Consider the following 23,168-nt stretch of genomic DNA (forward strand, 5'->3'; position numbering starts at 1 on the left):
ATGAGCTGAAGAAAGATGGCGGATGCCATCTGAAACTTTTAGTGAAAGCTTCTCTGCTGAAATTTGTGGTGAGTACCAGTTTAACTCCTTCTTTCAACCCAATACTAGTTACCATGGTGACAGACGTCTGGTTCAGGTCATTGACCTTATTTGTTTGGAGAAGAAGAAAAGGAGCAAAAACAATGTTTTCCTTCGGTAAACATAATTAGCACATGGGGCATAGCACACAACAGACAAGACAGGGCCACTGAGTAGTATATGTTTTAATGACTTGGATATGTGCATCAGAAATACCATACAAAAAGATTAAAAAGTTAGAAAAATGATGATACATGTATATACAAACGTTGAAAATGCTAGCGATCAGTACAACACAAGAATTAATAATCATGAACTATAATTGGAAATCCATACGAGGTTCGGATATTCAAAATGCCTTTCATGCAATATGGGTAATAGGCAAAACATTATATCCCTATTATTATTATTTTTTTATTTCCAACATGCAAAAATACAATACATAGTGGTGACGCACTCAAGCTTATATTCACGTCACCACTAGACATAAAATAAGTATCCCTATTAACAATGTCATAATCCAATGGCATTCAACAAAAACTTGTAATTGTCAGTTCACAGCAATTAAACTTATGACAAAATGGAGTAAACGTTCTTGCCAACCCTGAGTAAATTGGGACTTACCCAAATTTTCAGCCGACTCCGTCAGCCTTGTTCACGGAATGGACCCTTCCACTGCAGCTTCCGGGACGTGACGTCGGAAATACGTGATAGCAGCAGAGGGTCGTACGTGTCAGATAACCTGTGTCGCCCCCCGTCTCCGAAAATTTTGTTAAGTCCCAATTTATTCAGTGTTGGCAAGAACGTTTAGTCCTTTTTGTCATAATGAAGTATAAGTATATATGATGTATAATATACGTATATAACACAGATGAACTTTAATGCTCAGCAGTTAAACTTGTACACTTGACTCTTTACTGTACAATACAAATGATGGCGACCACTTGATGTAGTTTTCGTAGGTCTGATCGCGTGGTGTACTAGTGAACATACTCGGATCTGTTCCGGGGGGTAGGTCCTGAGGTTGAGGTCGGGGCTTTCGGTGAGACTGCCATCTTGCTTCTTGGTGATTTTGTTGCCTCCTATTCGGAGATGCATCGGTAGGGGGAGCAGTTGGCTGTACATCCGACTTGTTGCTAAGCTCGCTCTTCTCTCTGCTGTGACGTGAGAAGGACATGCGGAAGTTCACAAACCCACCTGCAAAATAGAAAATATAAGAATGACCTTTTTGGATGAGTTTCATGCACGTTTAACTGTGTTTGAGGGATTGCAATTGTTTTCATAGCAATTTAACATTCGCAATTTATGTAAAACGTTAAATAATATAATTCATCATCTGAGCAAAAACATTACTAGAAAGGTAAAATTTGCAAAGCAAATGCATAATGTCTACCTTCGCTCTGCTCTGTTAAGTCTTATTCAAACACATTCATATATATGGTGAAAGGAGTCTAAATCCCTCCTGCTATAAAGTTGCAACATGATGTAACCCAACACCAGTTACCATGGTGACAGACGTCTGGTTGAACTTATTTGTTTGGAGAAGAAGAGGGAGAAGAAACAGAGCAACCCCCCCCCCTGAAAATATAAGACCTACATACCTTCGAAACTTCTAGTGTCCCCGAAAGTTGGGCCTGTGACGTATCTTACAAAAAACAGGACCAGTATGACGACAATGATAACCCCTGCTATGACCCCCACAGCTACACCCGCGGCCGCACCCGTACTCAGTTGTTGGGCTGTGTCTGAAATACATACAAAATCATACGTTTGAGAACAGAATCGTACATACATACATACATAGATTGTACTTACAAGTCTTCCACTTCCTAGTTGGTCTTCGGTTCTTTATCTTTTCTGTTAAACGTTAGCATAAATGAAACAAGTAACAAGTAAACTTTATACAAGAAATAGAAGATTTCAGACTTTCGGGAAGTACTAGTATGCGATACCCGGCTTTCTGAATTCTTTTACCCCTGATTTCTACTCGCTCCCGGCCAGATGCTGAGACCTTTGACCTCCTGTCAGTTAGCCTGTCAATCCTCCCCCACCCACGTGCTGTCAACCTACTTCGTCCAGACACACAGACACAAAAACTTAAAACCCAGTCACCCAAAACAATACTTCCGTACCGGAAAGTTATTAATAACATACCTGGTCCAGATGTAAGCACTAACGTAGCGCTCTGATTGGTGATGGGACCTGGTCCGGTGACGTCACACCGGATGCCATACGTCACTCTATTTCCGGTCATGACGAAACTGATCGATGACGTCACGTCCCAGAGTCCATCGGGGCCTTCAGTAGTAGACAGTGACGGTTCTGTGTGAGCCAGTCTGTTTGGTGTGATTGTCCAGGCAATGTTGGCGGCAGGACGGCCGCCGGCTGCCGTACAGGACAGATTCACGTTGGTTCCAACGGGAACGTCGCCCGTGGCCACATCTTCTGGGTAGACGGTTATATTTGGTGCCTTAGGTTGAGCTGTAAAGTAATTTTAAGGATTTTAAAATTTTTATTTTAAATAATCCTATGTCTCTATTAGGACAAACTATTAGGCTTTTTCAAGGGACTTAACTGAACTGCAATGTAGCATCGTCATGTTGCGTTAAACAAACCGAAAGAAATCTTTCGTTACCAGCATTATAAATATGTAATAGCACCACAACCGTATGTTCAACAATTTAAGTTTTATAACAGTTAAATGTGGTGCCTTCCATACAATAGACGGGATTGCAGTTACTAAAAAGTTACCAAAATCCTTCTTTTCCTCGCTTTCAATTACGAAGTATCAAGTATCTAGCTTTCATGAACAATGCATTCTACTGAATCCAGGACTTTGGTACTCACCGTATACTTTCAGCGTCACTAAGGTATCAGCATACAGTCGGTAGGGAGAGACCTTACACCTGTACTCCCCTTCATCCGAAATGGTCGCGTCCTTCAGAAGCAGGTCCTTCGTCCCGTCTAGGTTCAGGCGTCCTGAGTAGGAGACAGGCGGGGGACGGTTGTTCAGGACCCCGCTGGACACCAGTAGTAGGATCCGGTCGTTCCCGTTGATGTTGACCGTCCAGGCGAGGGTCTTTGGGTTGCCTGCGCCATCGTCACAGGGCAGGATGACGTCACTTCCGGTCAGGGTTTCCCGCGTAAACCTCTGCCCCGCCCCTTCACAGAAAAACCGTCAAGCATTTTGATTCACTACATTTTTATTCACTATACTGCAGCTTACTGACTGCAAACTTACTGTAATGTCAGTAATCTGGCACCCAATGCTAGCTAGGAATTATATCGGATCAATATGTTTACTTCCAGTGCTACCTACCCCCACTCAGTCACTCACCCCTCCCCTTCAAACAAGAACAAACCGTCAAGCATTTTGATTCACTAGATTTTTAGTCACTATACTGCAGCTTAGTAACTGTAAACTTACTGTAATGTCAGTAATGTGGCTGCCAATGCTAGCTCGGAATTATATCGGATCAATGTGTTTTCTTCCAGTGCTACCTACCCCCACTCAGTCACGTACCCCTCCTCTTCAAACAAGTACACACTCAGAATATCTTTTAACAAGCGCTATAGAGACCCGGTAAGTGTCTTTCATCGGACCCGGATTCTAAAAACAGAGCTGTACATGTATATGCAGTTGCCATCGCCAAATATGACTCGGCAACTAAGGTCAATGAATATTATTGGGGTATATAGCAGGTAGCAGGCCCAAGAAACAAACGTACAACAGGACATGCTAATTGACAAGTAATCATCAGAACACTCAAATGCTGATTAACGATGATTGACACATAACAGATAACATCATCATCAATGTTTAAACTGTACTAACCTGGTTCAATCCGAGCTAGAAACGCCGAGAGGAAGACTATTTGTGGTAACATTTCTAGTTCTACGCCATGCCGCTAAGCAATTCAGTTTCTTCTTCAATACTATATAATAGACACTGTATCATGTAACCCACTCACTGGTGGCCTACAATTGTTTGACGGAAAGGTTAGAGGTCAATTGCAAAAGAAGTGCCTCCTTGTGCCTTCTCTGTAGCGAATAATCACGTATTTAGGACCAAAGTGGCACAAATTCGTGCGTTTGCTACGGTATCCCCTACTTATGTTTCAGGATTGAAAGAAGAAAGGTTGTTAACAGGAACAGGTGTCGCCTGAAACATTGTATCGAACACCGTGCCCCCTTTTTTTCAAGGGTCAGTGCTGCAGTTTGTAAACAAGACGCTAGGCTAAGTTGAGTTACACCTGTCGTAATGCAAATGTACTTGTCATCGCAAGTAAAAAGGCTCCAAGACCTTGAACTCTACAAATGACATATTTTGATATAGATAAATTCTTTTCTCACTTTCAAGAAAACAAAAGACTTTACCTTTAAAACAGTTGAGCACAACATATCACCTTTGCTTTGCTTTGGTTTTTATGTACAGAAAATGAATGAATTATGATAAAAAGAGTTAATATACAGTTTCTTGAATGCCGTATAAGGAAAACGGTCATAATAAAGTCTTCTTTAGTCTCGCCCATATACTAGTATAAGACTGAACCAAAGAGAGAATTCAGTAATATTGAGACATACCTACTGGTAAAAAAAATGGGCTAGAGAGGGGGTTACCTCATTTTTTGTCAGCACTAGATTTCAAAGTAGGTACTTTATCCTAAAAAAACTAATGGTACAAAAAATAATGTTTAACACCATTTTTTTCGCTTAACACGTTTTTAAACTCAAATAATTATAAGTACTAAATAAAAGTACTAAACAATCAAGTCTTGAACCAGAGGTATCTCTCCCAATAAGAAAATCCCAATTTCCAAAGGTATTTCCCATCACGCTCCACGACAGAACACGTGACCTATTGTAGCACGTAAAACAAACATGGCGCCGTAAAACAAACATGGCGCCGACACCCGATCTTCGCGCGAGCTACTACCATCTACAGGTTATCGTATTGCATTCACGGCAAATGTAAACAAGCGTCCCTCAAAGGAGGATTCTGTTACAGAGCTTTTGATAACTGCTGACAGTGACAAATTTGCCGTCTGACATCTATAGATGCTGTTGTATTTTTACACCTTTCTTGCATTCACATTTACTCCTGAATTTCTGTCCAACCACAGTTTTGCGAATTCTGCTTTTCCAGTCTCTAACAAAATACACTGTTATAAGTTTAAAACAGTGGGTTAGTCTCTACTATTGCAGTGTATATAATGCTCGTGTAACACTACTTACTATCGGAACAAAGTAGGAGTCGTTTATATAAACATGTTGAGAGTATCTTATCTATGAAAAATCACCAAGTAAATACTGTACAATATCACAATATCAAACTGTATAGAATCCTATAGATTTTAGGATCCAATAGGCAAATATAGTATTGCACCTTACAAAGGTGGATGATGATAGATACGTCCACGTTTTGTTTAAGTGTTTCGCCATGTTCCTTATTGATGACAGAGACACCTTACACACGACTGGACAAGACTTTAACTCCTGAGTAAACAAACAAAACAGCGACTGCCTTCTAAGAGCAGTACTTGTCACAATGTTGTTCTTGTCTTTCATATGAAGTTGTCAATGTCATGTTTACTTATGGTCTCAGCTTGACCGTAGACATGATGCAAAATCTAATTCAAAATCTAGTTTATGTATGGTTTCCCTCACTGTCATATATGGCTAGAATCAAAATATTTATAAATTTAATTGCAAAACTGCAAAATTCGAACAATAAGAACGGGGTCGGAAAAAGATTTCTGTCTTGAAATAAAATCAATGTCATAATTCCTTTTTATTGTTCGAAGAAAATGACACAAAAAAAACAGAAGTAAAATAGTAGATGTCTAAGTTCGTAATCATATTTTCATGACAGAAAAAAAGCACATCCTTTAGTCTCATGTGCTGGTTTTAGTGCTTCTATATTTTCTGGCCAAACATTTCTTGTTGTACAGTAGTTAGTTTTGTCGTGGTGCAACGAGGCCTTTATATCGTCACTGACTCCTACGTGTTTGTTGTCGCCAAATGATTAACATGTCGTATAGAACAGCTATACCTTTGACATTATTCGGTATCTTGCCTGACTAGATGCGTTTCAATGGTCTACAGTTCTTCAAAAGAAAAAGTTCAGAACTTTAATGTTAAGACAAGATTTATAGAGAAACGTGTCAATGATGTATAGACGATTACTACTCTTAAGTAATTTGCGTACTACGTGGTGGTATGCCCTTAAGGTCAAATGACGCCTTAACACCACACCTGTCCTTTTTAGCAGAAGTGTTACGTTACCTGTTCATGGCAACCCTTTTTTTGTCATGTTTACTTTAAGTCCGAACGGGAGATACTTGTTTCAAAGGCCTTTGTGTAGTGTCGACAAAACGTGACGACTTATTCAGTCCGATGCATTTCGGTAGACGTTCGGCTATACCTACGTCTTCGGGGAGGAAGCTCATTTAAACCAAGCGAACGATCGCCATTTCCTGGTGGATAGACAGACTATTTGGAATACCTTCATCTTTTGAAAGTCAGAGGAAAACGTGATTGACACAGAGGTAAGTGAAAGACGTCATTCCATGTACATGAATTCACTGTTACTGTTTTTAACTGTACGGTCACATTCGTTTGTACGACCGCAAATTGAAGGTATTCTGGACATAATTATGTAGAAAAGTACCAAACTCAACTGTCTTGCTACCAAAAAGGCTGTCGTATAGATCCTTGTCGGTCTGTACGTGTTGCAGCTAACTTGAGGATTCAACGATATCAAAATCACACAACTGCGTATGACGAATGTGATCGAGCCTTAAAAAAACAACTAGATGAAGAAAAACAAATGTCACATAGACTAGACTACAAAAAAGTCTTACAACTACGTGCAATCGCTAGCCTCTCCCAGGCTTCGGGAGACGGCTGGAAAGAGTAGAAATCGGCCAAATAGAGAGATAGCATGCCAGGGGAGTTTGTCTGCTGGGAGAGAACATTTTGCCGCACCCGGGTACAGACCAACTCCCCTGGCATGTTGTCTCTCTATTTGGCCGATTTCTACTCTTTCCAGTCGCCTCCTGAAGCCTGGTAGAGGTTATACAATCGCCATATTCATACAGAAATAACAAGAAATTCTTTACTACGGAACTTCTCTATTTGGCGTATTATTATGACGACAAAATTGCTCCACAGAGTTCTTTATTTTCTGCTTTGTTGAACATTGTTTTCGTTTCCATGCCATAGACGCTACATAGTACACTGTAAACACCTTTCACATGCAACAACTGTCAACTTCGCTTTTTTATGCCAACGTCAGTTCTGATTTTTCCCTTGATGACTGTAGGGCTTTATATTTATCGACCAGAATGTTAAAAATGGCACATATTCTCCTCTCCCTATATATAACTAGCCTCCATAGCATGCCAAAAACTGGGGGTTTTGGGAGCTTTTATGTGCTATTTTCTGATTGCATATAGACAACATAGCCGGCCTGGTTGAAGTACCCCCGTTTTTTGAAGTGGACTAATCAGAAAACAGCCGAGACCACCAAACCCTACTAACCAAACCCCCAGTTCTATAAGCCTGCAACGGAGGCTAATATATAACTATAACACTAACATTAGAAGTCAAACAATGTCGCAGTATAACATTAATATTTTTGTGGTTCTGTGAGATAGAATACGTCAGAAAACGTATCTATGGCCACCTGGAATTTCAAGAGGATTACGTAGTCACAACAATAGCATTACTATCAGTTCAAACTGGATAAAAGTTTAAGCCGATTCGCCTCTTGACATGAGTGTCTTTGTGTTACGATGAAGTTGTTTGCACAGCTGAAAACATTCACCATTAAACATGCCCACTTCAACCGTTTGCAGACACGCTTAGTTTATATTTGAGAATTTTTCGTTACTTTACACGACTTGAAAACTTCCTACATTTGCTGTTTGTTGTTATGTGGTGAAAAGCGTTTTGAAAAAAGGTGCTCAAAATCTACTTCATGTCGCGTCCTGAAAAGGTTAAGTACAATTGTATTGATTATGTCAGTATAACAGATACTCAACTACGTAAATACTATTCTCTACCAGACTAACTACGCTGGCTATATATATAGGAGAATATTTGCCAGGGGAGTTTGGCCGCCTTGTAGGGAAAGAAGGAGGGAAAGAAACTACCTCCCCGCGGTCGGACTCCCTTGTCCAATTTTTCTCTCTTTTTTTGCCGAATTCTACGATCCGTATTCCCGCAGAAAGGCCTGGTGGAGGCTATGTAAATACTACCTTTCTTCGTAACTATATACTTCATGTACATACAGTTTTCTACATTGTCTTTCTTGTGATGACATGCTGTATTTTGTGAATTTGTGCACAGGAGAGGTAAATTAGCTGAGAAAACATGCACGGAAGGTGGCTTCTTTGCTGCGCCATTTTGGTCGCCATCTTGAAAGGTAAGATCTTTCCTTGTCTGGTCCTAGTCCAGTGTATAACTGGGTTAAATAAGCAACAGACATCAAAACTCTTTTTCTTGTGTCCTTTGCATGCTTTCTTTTAAACTTTAATATCATAGACTAGTGTTTAGAAGTTTTATGAGCAAAGAAGAAGTTATAAAATGTGGTATGAGTTGTAAAATGTGTCACTGTCTCGCCAAGCATGCCACTTTTGTTGCTCTTTTCTACGGTCGGCTTCAGACTGTTTTTAGTGTAAATGTTTTGCTCTTTTCTGGTATTGAATGCTGATGGTTTCTCTAAAAACACGGAAAATTGCTGTAAATACAATACCTGTTTCAAATAGAGGTCAACGTATTCTCTTACATTGAAGAATTAATGGTAAAAGCAGTACATTGTATATAAGACTAATTGTGACATAGTTATATATATATCGTTTCGAGTTCTAGTTCTATGTCTAAATATGTTATTTTAGTGCTACGATCATGCACGGTTCTGGATGGTATATACGCGCGCGTATCCAAGAACGTAGATTTGCCCCAGGCACGGTTCTGGATATGCCCGGGCTATCCAGAACCGTGCCTGAGCATGGATCTGAAAAAAAAAAACGCGGTTCTAGATACACGCGAACTATCCAGAACCGAGCCTGAGCATGGATCTGAAAAAAGCACGGTCCTGGATACTCGCGAACTATCCAGTACCGTGCCTGAGCATGGATCTAAAAAAGCACGGTTCTGGATACACAGGCGAACTATCCAGAACCGTGTCTGAGCATTGATCTGAAAAAAGTACGGTTCTGGATACACGCGAACTATCCAGAACCGTGCCTGAGCGTGCATAGTGGTGTCTGGATAAAACACTGATCTATATACAGCAATGGTCGCATAACCTGTCTTACATATGTCTGTCTATCTACTAGGATGTTGTGGGTTGTCCTTGGAGGCCGATCTCATCACACATCTGCTGAACGGCTACAACAGGGAAGCCCGGCCGGTGGAAGACGCCTCCCAGGCCGTGCAAGTCTCACTGGACATGGCGCTGGCTCAAGTCATTGACGTGGTCAGTTTGTTTCTTCTTTTCCTGTAGCTCTGATTGTTGAATGTTTCAATTGCCGTTGATGATATTGCTGATGTTATACGTGGTTATTTGGTTGACTAAAACTCTTATAGGGAGGCAAAAATTGACAAGAGATGAACCTTTGATTACCTGGTTGTTGTCCACTATTCCTTTATTGATGCTACAGCACGGAAACAGATATTTAAACCACATTTAAATATATTTTATGGGTATTTTGATGTATGCCGTTAAATGCAAGTACAAAACCGAAAATAAAGATCTACACTTCACCTAAAAGACAAAGTAAACGTCAATCAAGACAATAGAGTTAAGACAACAATGCCGATGATATGCTGTTAATAACAATAATACTAGACATGCCTCCAAACTACGATTTTAAGCAACTTTGTGAAACTTTACCATTTGCAGTGACAAACTTCACTTATATTTTCTTTATATTTCACATTTTAAAGTCTCTGGAATGTGTTCGGGAATCGAACTCGCAACCTACAGCACACCACTTCGCATTATTGTTGCGGTCAATGCATTACCGTAATACCTGGTTATCTGATGATTGAAACAACATACTTCTGATTGTCTCAGACGTTTTTATCTTTTTTATAGTTTACATTCTGAAATCTCTGGTATGTCTTCGGGAATCGAACTCGCAACCTACCGCATACAAATCGCATTATTGTTGCGGTCAATGCATTACCGTAATGCCTGGTTATCTGACGACTGAAAAATACACTTCTGATTGTCTCAGACGTTTTTGTCTTTTTTTTATATTTTACATGCTAAAATCTCTGGTATGTCTTTGGGAATCGAACTCGCAACCTACCGCATACAAAACGAACACCACTTGGCAATATCGTTGCAGTCAATGCATTACCGTAATGCCTGGTTATCTGACGATTGAAACAACACACTTCTGATTGTCTCAGATTTTTTTTATATATTTTACATTCTAAAATCTCTGGTATGTCTGTCGGGAATCGAACTCGCAACCTACCACACACAAAACGGGCCTCGCTTGGCAATATTGTTGCGGTCAATGCATTACCGTAATACCTGGTTACCTGATGATTGAAACAACATACTTCTGATTGTCTCAGACGTTTTTACCTTTTTTTTATATTTTACATTCTAAAATCTCTGGAATGTCTTTGGGAATCGAACTCGCAACCTACCGCACACCACTTCGCATTATTGTTGCGGTCAATGCATTACCGTAATACCTGGTTATCTGACGATTGAAACAACACACTTCTGATTGTCTCAGACGTTTTTGTCTTATTTGTTCAGAGGGGCCAGCGTCAATTGGGCGGCGTACAAAGGCCCTGTTGAATACGATTCTTGTCTTTTGACTAATACAATCAGCTTGTTTAGTCGTAACTGTGGGTGAGAATGTAAGCTAAACCTTAGGGCCAAGGCAGGGGGGCATTGGACTGTAGGTCGTTTGCTATACATGATGTCTCACTCTCTAAAGTGGTAGATTCGTTACGTCTTTTTTTTAAATGATCTAGACATTTTAGATGGGCTCAATACTACACTAGATACGTTAAGGGTTCATTTTAATGTCATTATTCCTTATATAAGGCAACACCAATTTAATTTGCTGATTCTCGGATTCGCCTCTTCATTTTTTGTAAGTTGCAAAAAAAAAAGATTATGGCTCTGAATCAACTCGAAATGTTCATATTTTGCCCCCAACAGTTGAGGAAAGTCCCTTTCTTCCTAGTTATTACAGTTTTTCCATCTATCAATGCAGTGGTTTGATTAAAAGTTAAAAATTCATTGTTTAAATATTAACCCAGCCTTTTGTGTTGACTTCATGGCTCTTATCGTAGCATTTGGGGCTGTAATAGGATGCTTACACCTGTTTTTATTTTTTTTCTCCCTGTCGCTTCATATTTTCTCTAAAAACATCCGAGAACCAACAAATTAAATTGGTGTGGTATAAGAGTATTTTGAGTACAGATGTTTAAGTTGTGGATGCCAGCATTCAAAAGATAATCTGATTGAATTAATGTTTTGTGTTTCTATAGAATGACAGAGAACAACTCATCACAATCAACGTGTGGCTGAGACATGTGAGTACTAATTATAATTACGTCATTTCCTGTTTAAATCATGATCCTATTTCGCAAAGTCATGATCACGATAATTACTGTACTTGAGGCACTTCCTGTCTTATGTAAGCACGAAACCTAATAGTCACTGGATACAATGGAGAGTTGCAGCACTTGTATTTATAGTGTACAGTCAGGTTAAGTCGCAGCATTGACTTTATAAACATGGAGTGCAGGTCCTTAGTGATCTAGCACTGGCAACTAACGTCACCAACCTATTATCATGTTGCCATTTCTTGGGTGGTCAGTCTGCTTCATTTCCTTAAGAATACAAAACGTCTACATCTGCAAAATGACCGGACAGACATTGCCATAGAAGTGGTACACTGGTTTATTCATTCATTCGTTCATTTCACACACATGTTTGAAAGTTATGGCATGCGTAGCCTTCCATTTGAATTGTAGACATTTATCTGTATTTTGAAACTTGGTCCATTTTCTAAGAATTAACTCTTCCTGACTTGTATCACTCCATGTTATCTTGAAAGTTCATCTGTGTTGGAAGAAGTCATTATGATCAAAATTGAACTGTGATTTCCAACACAACAAAAATTGGACTCACCCAAATTTTCGACTGTACAACTCCAGTCTTTGTCAAGGAATGAGCAATCCACCGCTTCTGTGACGTCACACAGATAACGCACGTGACTCCGTGAGCAGTGGATCATAGGTTGCAGAAAGTCCGTGGCGCCCCCCGTCAATGTTGATGCTGATTTGCCTTGTGTCCTTTCCAGTATTGGTACGACGAACATTTGAAATGGAACTCCTCTGACTACGGAAACATCACCTCCATACGACTGACCAGTACCAACATTTGGTTACCGGACATCGTCTTATATAACAAGTAAGATTTATAATATTTGAAGTGATTGTTCTTTGGCTAGCCTATGTTACACCTGGCTGATCGTATTTGGGCACCCTCTCTGACAGCTTGTATATATATAGAGAGAACCGTTCCCAGAACTACTCAATTTATCACTGAAAATCAGTCCAATAGGAGGTCAAGACTACCTGATCACTGAAACCAGCCATCACAGCCTCCAATACTATAATGGTAACAAACATGTTTCAGTCTCACAATTGGTCAATGACATGTTAGCTTACTTGCTTGGGGTGTACACAATGACATGTTAGCACATACGCATAAATTAGCAGAATTAACATTTTCTCAATTCTTCTGAATTCCAGAGGTCTGACCAAGCGTTATGTAGTCAGGCTATAGTTAGTATTTTGGCTTAAGGATAGGTTAAGTGTATAGGATACAGTCAAGATGTTTCTTTTACACAACCAAGATTTATCACCTAAGTGCTGACATTTCGGTGTCTATCAGACACCTTCCTCAGCGCTTCTGACTGGAGTTCTGCTTCTCGCCACCTTCATCGGCTACATATAGCGGCAAGAAGCAGAACTCCAGTCAGAAGCTCCGAGGAAGGTGTCTGACATATATCTTGGTTGTGTAAAAGAAAACTCCTGCGTCCTCATCAGTATACAGTCTGGTATTTTGAATGACGTCCTCTGATTCTCTTTTCACAGCGTGTTTGACGAAGGATTCGCCCAGCAGCCTGAGGTCAAAGCCATCGTGAACTCTGACGGCTACGTGACGTATCTGTACCCGTTCACGTTCAAGGCCTCCTGCCTCATCAACGTCGAGTTCTTCCCGTACGACCAGCAGGCCTGCCCGCTCAAGTTCTCGTCATGGGCCTACGACGGCTTCTCATTGAACGTTACCAATAGGTGAGCATCATATCACCAAAGAACACATAGCCTTTGCACATCTCACTCTAAACATTGTTGAAATCAGTTTCAAGTTAAAACTTTTGGTCCAACACAAAAAAATCACCTAGAGCTTTCGACCAGTCACTCTGGTCTTGCTCAGTAGACTGACCCAGTGAAGCTTGTCACGTGGCTTCTTTGAAGTGTGACGTCAACAATGGGTCAAAGGTATCTCTTAGACGATGTCGGCCCCCGTCCCGAGTTTTTGACACCTCAATCATTGCTTCATAACTCTGGTACTTGAAGACATGACTATTTCATGTTCTGCTCTGTGCTGATATCAGATACTTAGTGTTTGAGATTATTAGTCATTTTGTACCCCATGCATGGTCTGGAAATTTTTCTTCTACATGTCTAGTGTCGTCTCATCGTTACCAGGGCGCATGTGCGAGTGATGCATTGTGGTGTAGGTCAAAGTTCAATATTCCATCTCTAGTAAACAATTCCTGATTGAACAAAAGAGTTCTTGTTTATTGACATATAGAGGACTACATGTACATTGAGTGATGATTGCTTGTTATCAAATGAATCATGAACTTTCAGCTAAACCACAGTGCATGCACTCACAAATACGCGCTCCCATCTTTGAGATTATGCTGGTAAAAGCTTCAACATGTTTTGCCTTTTTGATTTCTGGTACCTAAAAATAGGAATATCTTCCCGTATCACAGGGGTCCAAATGGCGACTTGTCCAATTTCATCAGAAACGAAGAATGGAGCATCACGGAACTTCGGGCAATAAGAAGCGAGGCCTATTACAGGTATTTATTTACATTTATGTTGATGCTTCCCATTGTTTTCAAATATATGCATACTAATACATGGAATTCTCAAATAGTCAAATAGCGATACAGTGCTGTAATTTAGCTACGTTTAATCTATGATTTCAGCAAAGCTAATTTTTCATCAGTAGTCTATCATATTGCTAAGGTAAATCACATAAAATCAACCATATCTATAATATGAACTTTATTTCACCTTAAAATCCGGTGACAAGTACATCAATCAATTGGTCGATCGATCAATCAATCAATCAATCAATCAATAAATTAGTCAATAAACTTTAAGCTATTAGTAACAGTAGTCATAGTTAGCTTAGATATTACATAGTACACCCAGATAGATACAAGCAGGTACAAAGGGACAACTGGTCCTGATGTGTGGCATGCAAATTAACTCGAACTTTGACCTGTTGACAGCTGTTGCCCGGAGCCTTACCCTGACGTCACGTTTTACATCATCATGAAGAGAGAGTCGCTGTACTACCTGTACTACGTGGTGGCGCCGTGTATCATTATCCTGATCATCAGGTCTGTATGCAAATTCACCTTTTCCCATTCCCAGCATGTATAGCGCCCTGGGGTAAAAAGTCCCCAGGTTGCTTAGCGCTAGGGGAGGTTGCTCCCTTTATAGTTCTATTATACTACACTATCTGTTGAATTATTTCGAGAAATAGTTCTATGGCCCTCTCTATTAGCAGACGGTATAACTTAGAGAGCAACGTTAACGTTTTAAAGCAACGGTATGTCGTATATCGACCCCTGACGCTATGCATCCTGGGAATGGGAAAACGGTGAATGCAGTTGATGATGATGATGGTGATGGTGGTATATAACGTCATGAACATAATTTCATACATCAACTGTTATCAATGATAAATTACCACATGCATTTCCGTAAGAGTAATTTCAAATGTTACTACATTCTTTGTGATCAGTACTGAGTCAATAAATTTAAAATTTAAGTTCCAGAATTATAGCAATGCATGACTACGTATGATAATACTCAAGTATTTTGTATATCGCAAGTGGCTATTCGTGTCGTGTCTATTTGAAATCGTGTTATTTTTACCAAAAGAAAACATATTGTTTTTGCTCAGTTTTTTCCTCTTCCTCTTCTTCTCCAAACAGTGACCTATGACCTGACCAATGACATGATTTGTTGACGTCTGTCACCATGGTGACTGGTGTTGGGTTACATAATGTTGCAATTTCATGGTCTGCTCTGCTCCTGTCACCATATACTTGCAGTAACAGTTACATGTATGTGGATGTGTTTGAGTAAGAATTAACAGAGCAGACCATGTCTGAAGGTTATGCATTTGCTTTGCAAATGTTACTTCTCTTGTTGTAATCTTGTTAACAAATGAATTTCGTTTCAGCCTGTTGAGTTTTGCGATGCCCCCCGACTCGGGCGAGAAGCTGTCCCTCAGCACCACCATGCTGCTGGCTTTGGTCGTCTTCATGCAGATCGTGGCCGAGAACCTGCCGACAACATCCAGATACATCCCCTTCATAGGTAATTTTGTAGATCGTTGTAACATATCTGTGTGTCTTTGTAAGCAATAACGTTCATAATACTTTGTTTCTTGTGGTATTTTCAAATGGCCATTACTATGCCAATACTACTTCAACCAACCACCATTTCCTGAGTTTGTTTGCTATCCTTGTTTTGTTGATTTGAAAACTTGCTCATTTAATTTACATTTGTACTGATGTTCGTAATAACTAGATTAATTAGTTTGATCTTTCTTTATTTGTTGGATAGATAATTTATATTGTTTCATTAGTTCTTCGAACTGTTTCTGTTTATTTCCTGTTATTTTTGTCTTCTTCGTTTGAATTTTGTTTCATCCAGTATCAATGGTAACTTTTAATCTTATAATATTGGGAAGGGCCAAATATAAACCACCAGGTTTCTGGCCCTCCCATGCATGTCTACTTAACTTCATTTGTTATATTTCATTTTATTTTGTGAGTGCAAAACAATAAACAATTTGGACTACTGTTAAACTTATAACCGTTAATATAACCGTTCAAATGTAGTAACTAATAGCATTATTCTTTTTTCAGGGAGGTACTTCGGAGCCATCATTGCGATAGTGTCCCTGTCGTCTATGCTGAGTATCTGGATCCTGTCCTTCCACTTCACCAACCCCAACCCCAAACCTCCGCCCACCTGGCTCAAGCGGCTGCTGCGGATGGAGAGGAGGGACGAGTGGGCGGAGTGGTTCTTCTGTGGCTGCTGCAGGGCGGTACAGGCCCGGTCAGGCTTCAAGATCAGGCGCCTCAGCGAGAGGTCTGTATATGTACTAGGTCTCTCTCTGTCTCTTTCTCTCTGTCTCTCTCTCTGCCTCTCTCTCTCTGTCTCTCTCTCTCTCTCTCTCTCTCTCTCTCTCTCTCTCTCTCTCTCTCTCTCTCTCTCTCTCTCTCTCTCTCTCTCTCTCTCTCTCTCTCTCTCTCTCTCTCTCTCTCTCTCTCTCTCTCTCCTCTCTCTCTCTCTCTCTCTCTCTCTCTCACCAGATCCTGTATCTGGTTATGTTACACCGACGGATTTGTTACACCTACATGTAGCCTTTGCACATCTCTAAACATTCTTTAAAGTTATCTAGTGATGAGTTCCACTCTGCAATGATTTTAGGAAAAGAATTTGACACCTCAATCCTTGGTTGATAACTTTAGTACTTGGCTATTACTTGTTCTGTTCTGGTATTAGACACTTCGAGCTTAGTACGTCCACAAGCTTATTAGTCATTTTGTACCCCATGCATAATCTGGACATTTTTCTTCTGCCTTCCAGGTCAACTTCCTCAGACGTGAACCTCAAGAAACAGAACAGACCAAAATCCAACAAGGTGTCTCCCATGCCGTCTCAGCAGAACGGGAACGCCTTCCCCCACGAGCGGCAGACCAAGGTCCCGCCGCTGGTCACCAACAGCGACGCCGCCCTGCTGGAGAAGATCGACACCATCATCACCGAAATCCGCGACACCAGGGAGGAAAGAGAGGAGAAGGAGCGGGAAGAAGCCATCGTGAACGAGTGGAAAGAAGTGGCCGCACGCCTGGACAGATGTCTACTCGGCGTCTTCTTCGTGGTCTCCGTTCTTGTCAATGCTACTATGACTTACACCAATAGAGTTAGTAGCAGTCAGTTACCTAATCCGTAAGCCTGAAAATGGAGTTGATGTAACAAAACCATGAGCGGGCACTTTATAGTTGCTGTCTTGAATATGGGTGTGATTCTCCCAATACATCTGGAGATGTTTGGTGTACCAAATTGTCAGCTGTTTTTGCTGATAGAAAGTCGGTACCCTTGTCGGCATTGTCACATGTTAAACAATGCACGGTGCATTGAGGCAACGAATACAGCTTCGTAAACAACAACAAACTTGAACTTTGCTGTTCTGTGAACATCTGTGTTGGTACAAGTCATTATGAAATAAAGACTAAGCTTTAACTTCCAACACTTAGACTACAGAAATGGGACTTGCCCCAAATTTTCGGTTGACTCCATCAACCTTGTTCACGGAATGGACCCCTCTACTCTTGGAACGTGACGTCAGAGACACGTGACTCACAGAACTACCCTGGACAGAGACGGGGGGCGACACAAGTTATCTGGCACGTATGACCCGCTACTACGGTCACGTGTCTCTGACGTCACGTTCCAAGAGTAGACGGGTCCATTCCGTGAACAAAATTGATGGAGTCAACCGAAAATTTGGGGCAAGTCCAATTTTTGTAGTCTAAGTGTTGGAAGTTAAAGCTTAGTCTTTATTTCATAAAACATGAACTTTGTTGACTGTCCACGACATAGCTGTTGACATAAATACACAGATGGGAACACCAAGTCTTTTTCTGTGTGAGAATATTTTGCCAAATGATATGGCGATATTCTCTAGGACTAAGCCATCATGAGGTATTTGCATTGTATTTATAATTGTATGTTCTTTGATGATACATGTTCGTGTTTGTGTTCGTGTGCAGGACGAATTGGTTGATGTGAGCAAAACCATAGAATTGGTTCAAGTTGCAAAACCATAGTTTCCTTAAAAAAAATGTGTCAGTTCTGTTGCGAATCTATGTAAAGAGTATGCCTTCATTGCCATGGTGTATGAATCTATGTAAAATATCTCTTTTTGACTAGCTATGTCTACATAAGTGTACATAAATCTACATGAGTGTACATATATCAGCAAAAATGGGATTAAACTTGGAGGAATTCTTAGAAAAGCAACATAACTCAAGTTTTACTCATCAGGAAATTGTAAAACACTTTGTTGCGTTCATGCATATCATGTATAGTTGATGCTCATTTTGCGATAGTCTTACTAATGTACATCAAATGTGCATCTACATCAAATGTACATGTATTCAGTAATATTGCCTGACACATGTGTTCCTTCAACACTGTTTACGTTTAATTTAGTGTTACAGATTTGTACATTGTCTTATTGTGCATAATGATCCAAATAAATTTAAAGATAGCTATTAAAATCCCTCCAGATTTTTTCTTAAACATAGCTAGCTTATCTGTATCTGTATCGGCGTAACTCATCAGCGTCGCAGGCACGCGGCGCGGCGGCAGCTGGCTATATTATTACACCGATCGACTTGTTACACCTAACCCTTGAACTTCTAGCTCTAGATATTGTTTAAAGCTATCTAATGACAATGCCCCTACTGTACTTTGTGACAGTGAGTTCCACTCCGCAATAGTTCTAGGAAAGAATGAATTCTTGAACATCTTAATCCTTGGTTGATAACTCTGGTACTTGAAGGCATGGCTATTTCTTGTTCTCTTCTGGGCTGGTATCAGGTACTCAGTATTGTGGCCACAGAAAATCGATTTTACTTGTTTGACACAGATCTCCGAAAAACACTTATCTTTAGTAGGCAAACTACTTATTCAGCAGAGCAATCATCTGCAAAACTTGGATAGCATTCGGCCTGCGTGCAGCTCTCTTTAAGAGGTATTACCAACAATACGTTACAGAACAAGTACCGCACGGTGGATATGGTGACTAGTAGGTTTGAACAGCTGCCATGTATAAAAGTGACTTGTAAATTTACGATTATTCCAACGAGTTAACGCTAAGAAAGGGTTGATGCTTCGCCCCAAGGCGTGTATGGTTGAGATAATCCCTGGTCAGGTGCGATAACCATCGAATAAACCACCGAGTGAGCGTAGCGTAGCTATTCACCTATATAATGGTACGGTCCAAAAAGTGGTCGGCCATTCTAATAACCGACTACTTTTGAGGTTAGATTGAGGATATTTTGAAAACGATGTATTTGTGATGGCCATGGGCTATTATTTTACGTCATATATTTAATAGATGGTGTTGTCACGCCACCTTACGGGACAAGACGAATCTGCAGGAACATGATCAAACACAAATTTGCCATTAAAATATTTGGGTCATTTTAGGGACATTGGTATCTATGCGTTTATCCAGTTTATTAAAATCGGATATCCATGTGCCAACGGATTTCATTTTTCTCTCATTTTAAAAGAGCCGTCGTCTTAGGCCAAGGTATTTTTAAGTAAGGCCACGCCGTCTTAATTTCATGGATGACATCCGCGCGTGCATTGATTTTCGCCTGTTCTCAAAAAATCCCATCCCTCGAGGCTCTGGCCTGGTTCTAGGCCTGGGTAGTTCATGGTAGTTAGCGACAATACGGAGCCGGGCACCCAGGTTACCGAAGCTCCACGACTCAAGAACAGTACATATGTACAGTGCCGATTCATAAATTCCGCAAAAACCCAGCCGGCTTGTCGTATACATCGCTATGTACTGCCGCAAATTCACAATACCAGCTTTGTATTCCTGTGGTTTAGTATCATTTTTATTTTTGGCCGGAATTTCTTTTTATTCGCACGCTCGCATCAGTTTTGGGGTTCAAGGATGTCATCCATATAATCAAATCAACATGACCTAACGTAACACCTGATGCGTTTCACCTGAGATCATACGCATAGAACTGCGACCTACCAAGGAAGTCTCAACAGGTCTTAAGTACACCCTACCTGACAGAAAACAGGCACACCTGTTTGCCAAAGCCGTCTTAAACAAAACACCCTTCTAGTAGGCTGACACCAAAATAAGGTGAGCATATATTTATATTCTTCAGTATCTCTGAAAACAGGTGGGCACTAGTATGCAAACGTGTCTAACAATTTTGGTGTAGTATTCGTTTTTATTTCAGTAAAACAAAAAGGAAACGCAATCACAATTTAGTGTTGTGATAAATATGTTGAGGGAAGTAAAGTGGCAAGCGGAACGGTACTGTGTACATAGGCTACCAGGTATTTTGGAGCTGTGTACAAGCTAAATTGGCCGTGCGTGTATGACATGTGTATATATTGCGTTTTGGTATGTTTACACCCTAAGAATAGATGGTGATGATATTAATAATTACGAATCGTTCATCTACACTGATTAAATGAATCCAATGCGATTTCAGGGCAGCAAAACTGAAAATATTCTGAATAAGATAATCTTTGTGATATTGACACATACTGCTTCACATTAGCACATTTCAATCAGTATTTCAAGCTTTGGGTATTCACAACTGCAGAAACAAGCCCCAAGATGAGTCCTTTATTTTCTGGGTGGTACCCTAAAAATCAGCACAGGGCCCTTCCAGTAACCATTTTCTGTCAGAATTGTGGGTACTTTTGCTCCATGAGGGTCAATATACATTGGGGTAGTGTGGTTTCAACTCAGTATGTAGATAAGTGACCAGAATATTGACTTTGAAAAATCAGGTTTCCAAGCCCTAAAAACTGCACTTTTAACACAATAGGTGATAGTCAGGTGCGCTTGAACAACACACATTGTTTGTATGGGTTTAATTTATATGCATGGGGTGACTTAGACTCAGTAGCCTAGCACGTAGACAAGTTTTAGAATTCCACAGTCTTTCTAAACCTCGTTTTCTCGAACTAAGGACTTCTGTTGTCAGTAAGGTTCCATAGATTGACATTTACCAGATGAAGCTATAAATGATGAATTATATAAGCCGTAATCACATCCGATTTGCGTAAAATGCCCTATTTCTGGATGATCCCTAGATTTGTCAATAACTAATGACGTGTGTGACGTAGACGTCGAGGAGTGATTGAAACCAGCCCCGTCTTGTAAACTCTTGTCCTCATAAATGATTATGATTTATGAATATGCCCATGGCCAACGCATTGTTAGGACGTCACCAAGCATAATTATTCTTTATTGTTTTGTGGTAGTATTGTGCCTCACCAGTAGTACACACTCAAGGTGAATTCCTCGTTGCTAAGCTTGTTCAAAGATACGACACGGAGCCTTGCCATTATATTGTTTAAGGCCACAGCAAGTAATTTTTACGGATGGCATCAGCGCGCGCATTAATTTTCGTCTGATTTTGAAAAAAAAAATTGTTGCCTTCTGACAGTGGTCAACATGCCGAAAATGGAAAAAGATGTCTGTTGCCATGCCGGAAGGTGGATGGCAGATAACTATGAAGAGAGGAGACAAGAAAAGGCTCTGATTTAATGTTTTGTTTCTTACTTCGATGCAGTGAGATATGTGATGCTCGCTGTGTATGTGTGATGTTCTCACTGAATCAAAACCATTTGTACAATGATTGAGTCAAAATTTTAAAATGTAGGAACCTTGTTTTTTTCGGACCGCCTTGTTTTTTTTCGCCCGCTCGCATTAGATTTGGAGTCTGCGGAGGATGTCATCCATAAAATTTACTTGCTTTGGCCTAATGAGGGGTGGGGGCGAAATGTCTTCACAGACGAAGAAAACATGCTGTAAATAGAGCTGTTTAATCAAGTATGGGTCATTTCACAAGTCGTGACTCGCTGTGGTACGCATGTTAAGATCTACGTTGCGATAAACACTTAGATTTTTATTTCTTGACTGTGTTTAATATCTAGGATATGGACATGCAGGGAGTACGCCTGGGATGGTTTGCAGTCCTCCTGGTAGCTGTTATTAAAGGTAGGTACTAAGTATTGCTTGTAACTTTTGTGTTTATGTAGTACCATTTTATAACAACGTGTTTGATCAAACGTAGCTGTACATTTCCTGCACCTATTCATGTTTGAGAATAGGGGACTTTACATTATGTAATTCAGCGGGGTTCAATCTTGACTTAATTAGAAATAAAAATTATCAGCCCTATACGGATATACGGTTTACATGGTGCTTTTTTATTCTAATTTCCGGACTTAACATATGTATAGTCTTGCAGCCAACCAGTAATTTTTAGCCAGCTGAATCGCATGCACTTTTCGACAGAACGATCGGAGACAGACATAGGTAGCTAAGATAGTTCTACTTGTTCTTAAATCACTAGCATTTTTACCTTCGCCAAGAAGGTTATGTTTTCGTAGGCGTTCGTGTGTGTGTCTATCTCTCTGTGTGTGTCTGTAAACAAAATAACTTAAGAAGGTTTGGATGGATTGTCTTGATATTTGGTAGGTGGGTAGGTCTTGTTGAGACCTAGAAATGATCAGATTTGGGCCCCCTAGCGGCTTGTTATGGTACTGCAGCTGAACGTCCGTGGCGTGTGTATAAAAAAACGATGTTTCATGCAACGCAGTTTGCGGAGGGAATCACAGCGAGAACCACCTGGTCGACCGTCTTCTGACCGGGTACAACACCGACGCTCGCCCGGTGAAGAACGGCTCCTCTCCCGTCACTGTTGGGGTGGACATCGCCCTGGCTCAGCTTATCAACGTGGTGAGTCTCTGCATAGTTCAGACGTCTAGAACTACGATGTAAGGTCACACCGACTTAATGTTATGGATGACATCGGCGCCAGCATTAATTTTAGCCTGTTAAAAAAAAGATCACGTCCTCCGAGGCCCTGCCCTGGCTCTAGGCCTCATGTAGGCCTTAGCAGTCCATGGTAGTTTGCAATAATACGGAGCCA

At 40.5% G+C, this 23,168-nt stretch overlaps 2 protein-coding genes across 3 annotated transcripts; one reads left to right on the forward strand and one right to left on the reverse strand.

Annotated features, from left to right (window-relative positions):
* Positions 1 to 780: 780 nt before the first annotated feature.
* LOC109468732 (nectin-4-like) lies at positions 781 to 4,049 on the reverse strand. The gene is made up of 5 exons (XM_019767056.1): positions 3,914 to 4,049; positions 2,926 to 3,240; positions 2,233 to 2,559; positions 1,680 to 1,823; positions 781 to 1,275 (listed from the first exon to the last, which is right to left on the reverse strand). The coding sequence occupies exons 1-5, from the start codon at positions 3,963 to 3,965 to the stop codon at positions 971 to 973; spliced, it is 1,143 nt and encodes a 380-aa protein (XP_019622615.1). The 5' UTR covers positions 3,966 to 4,049; the 3' UTR covers positions 781 to 970.
* Positions 4,050 to 6,284: 2,235 nt separating this feature from the next.
* Positions 6,285 to 17,742, forward strand: LOC109468723 (neuronal acetylcholine receptor subunit alpha-10-like). Of its 2 annotated transcripts, XM_019767043.1 has the most exons (11): positions 6,285 to 6,626; positions 8,431 to 8,506; positions 9,423 to 9,562; positions 11,608 to 11,652; positions 12,426 to 12,535; positions 13,225 to 13,425; positions 14,136 to 14,225; positions 14,664 to 14,774; positions 15,626 to 15,762; positions 16,317 to 16,542; positions 17,044 to 17,742. In XM_019767043.1, exons 2-11 carry the CDS (start codon positions 8,455 to 8,457, stop codon positions 17,408 to 17,410), a joined length of 1,479 nt encoding a protein of 492 aa, XP_019622602.1. In that variant the 5' UTR covers positions 6,285 to 6,626; positions 8,431 to 8,454; the 3' UTR covers positions 17,411 to 17,742. The 2 variants fall into 2 exon arrangements, with proteins under 2 accessions (XP_019622602.1, XP_019622603.1); XM_019767044.1 differs by lacking the exons at positions 6,285 to 6,626; positions 8,431 to 8,506 and having other exon boundaries at positions 9,404 to 9,562.
* The last annotated feature ends 5,426 nt before the right edge of the window (positions 17,743 to 23,168 follow it).

This window comes from Branchiostoma belcheri, unplaced genomic scaffold (genome assembly GCF_001625305.1).
Source record: "Branchiostoma belcheri isolate BF01 breed outbred unplaced genomic scaffold, Haploidv18h27 scaffold2, whole genome shotgun sequence".
NCBI classification, from domain to species: Eukaryota; Metazoa; Chordata; class Leptocardii; order Amphioxiformes; family Branchiostomatidae; genus Branchiostoma; species Branchiostoma belcheri.

What these genes read in the sequence shown, in the direction of transcription:
- LOC109468732 (XM_019767056.1), bottom strand. Translation starts at nt 3,965, where the DNA reads ATGTTACCACAAATAGTCTTCCTCTCGGCGTTTCTAGCTCGGATTGAA. An exon ending in AGTGCTTACATCTGGACCAG is followed by an intron (nt 1,824 to 2,232) that starts GTATGTTATTAA and finishes TATGTATTTCAG; the next exon opens with ACACAGCCCAACAACTGAGT. An exon ending in GGACACTAGAAGTTTCGAAG is followed by an intron (nt 1,276 to 1,679) that starts GTATGTAGGTCT and finishes TCTATTTTGCAG; the next exon opens with GTGGGTTTGTGAACTTCCGC.
- LOC109468723 (XM_019767043.1), top strand. Translation starts at nt 8,455, where the DNA reads ATGCACGGAAGGTGGCTTCTTTGCTGCGCCATTTTGGTCGCCATCTTG. An exon ending in TGGCTCAAGTCATTGACGTG is followed by an intron (nt 9,563 to 11,607) that starts GTCAGTTTGTTT and finishes GTGTTTCTATAG; the next exon opens with AATGACAGAGAACAACTCAT. An exon ending in GACATCGTCTTATATAACAA is followed by an intron (nt 12,536 to 13,224) that starts GTAAGATTTATA and finishes CTCTTTTCACAG; the next exon opens with CGTGTTTGACGAAGGATTCG.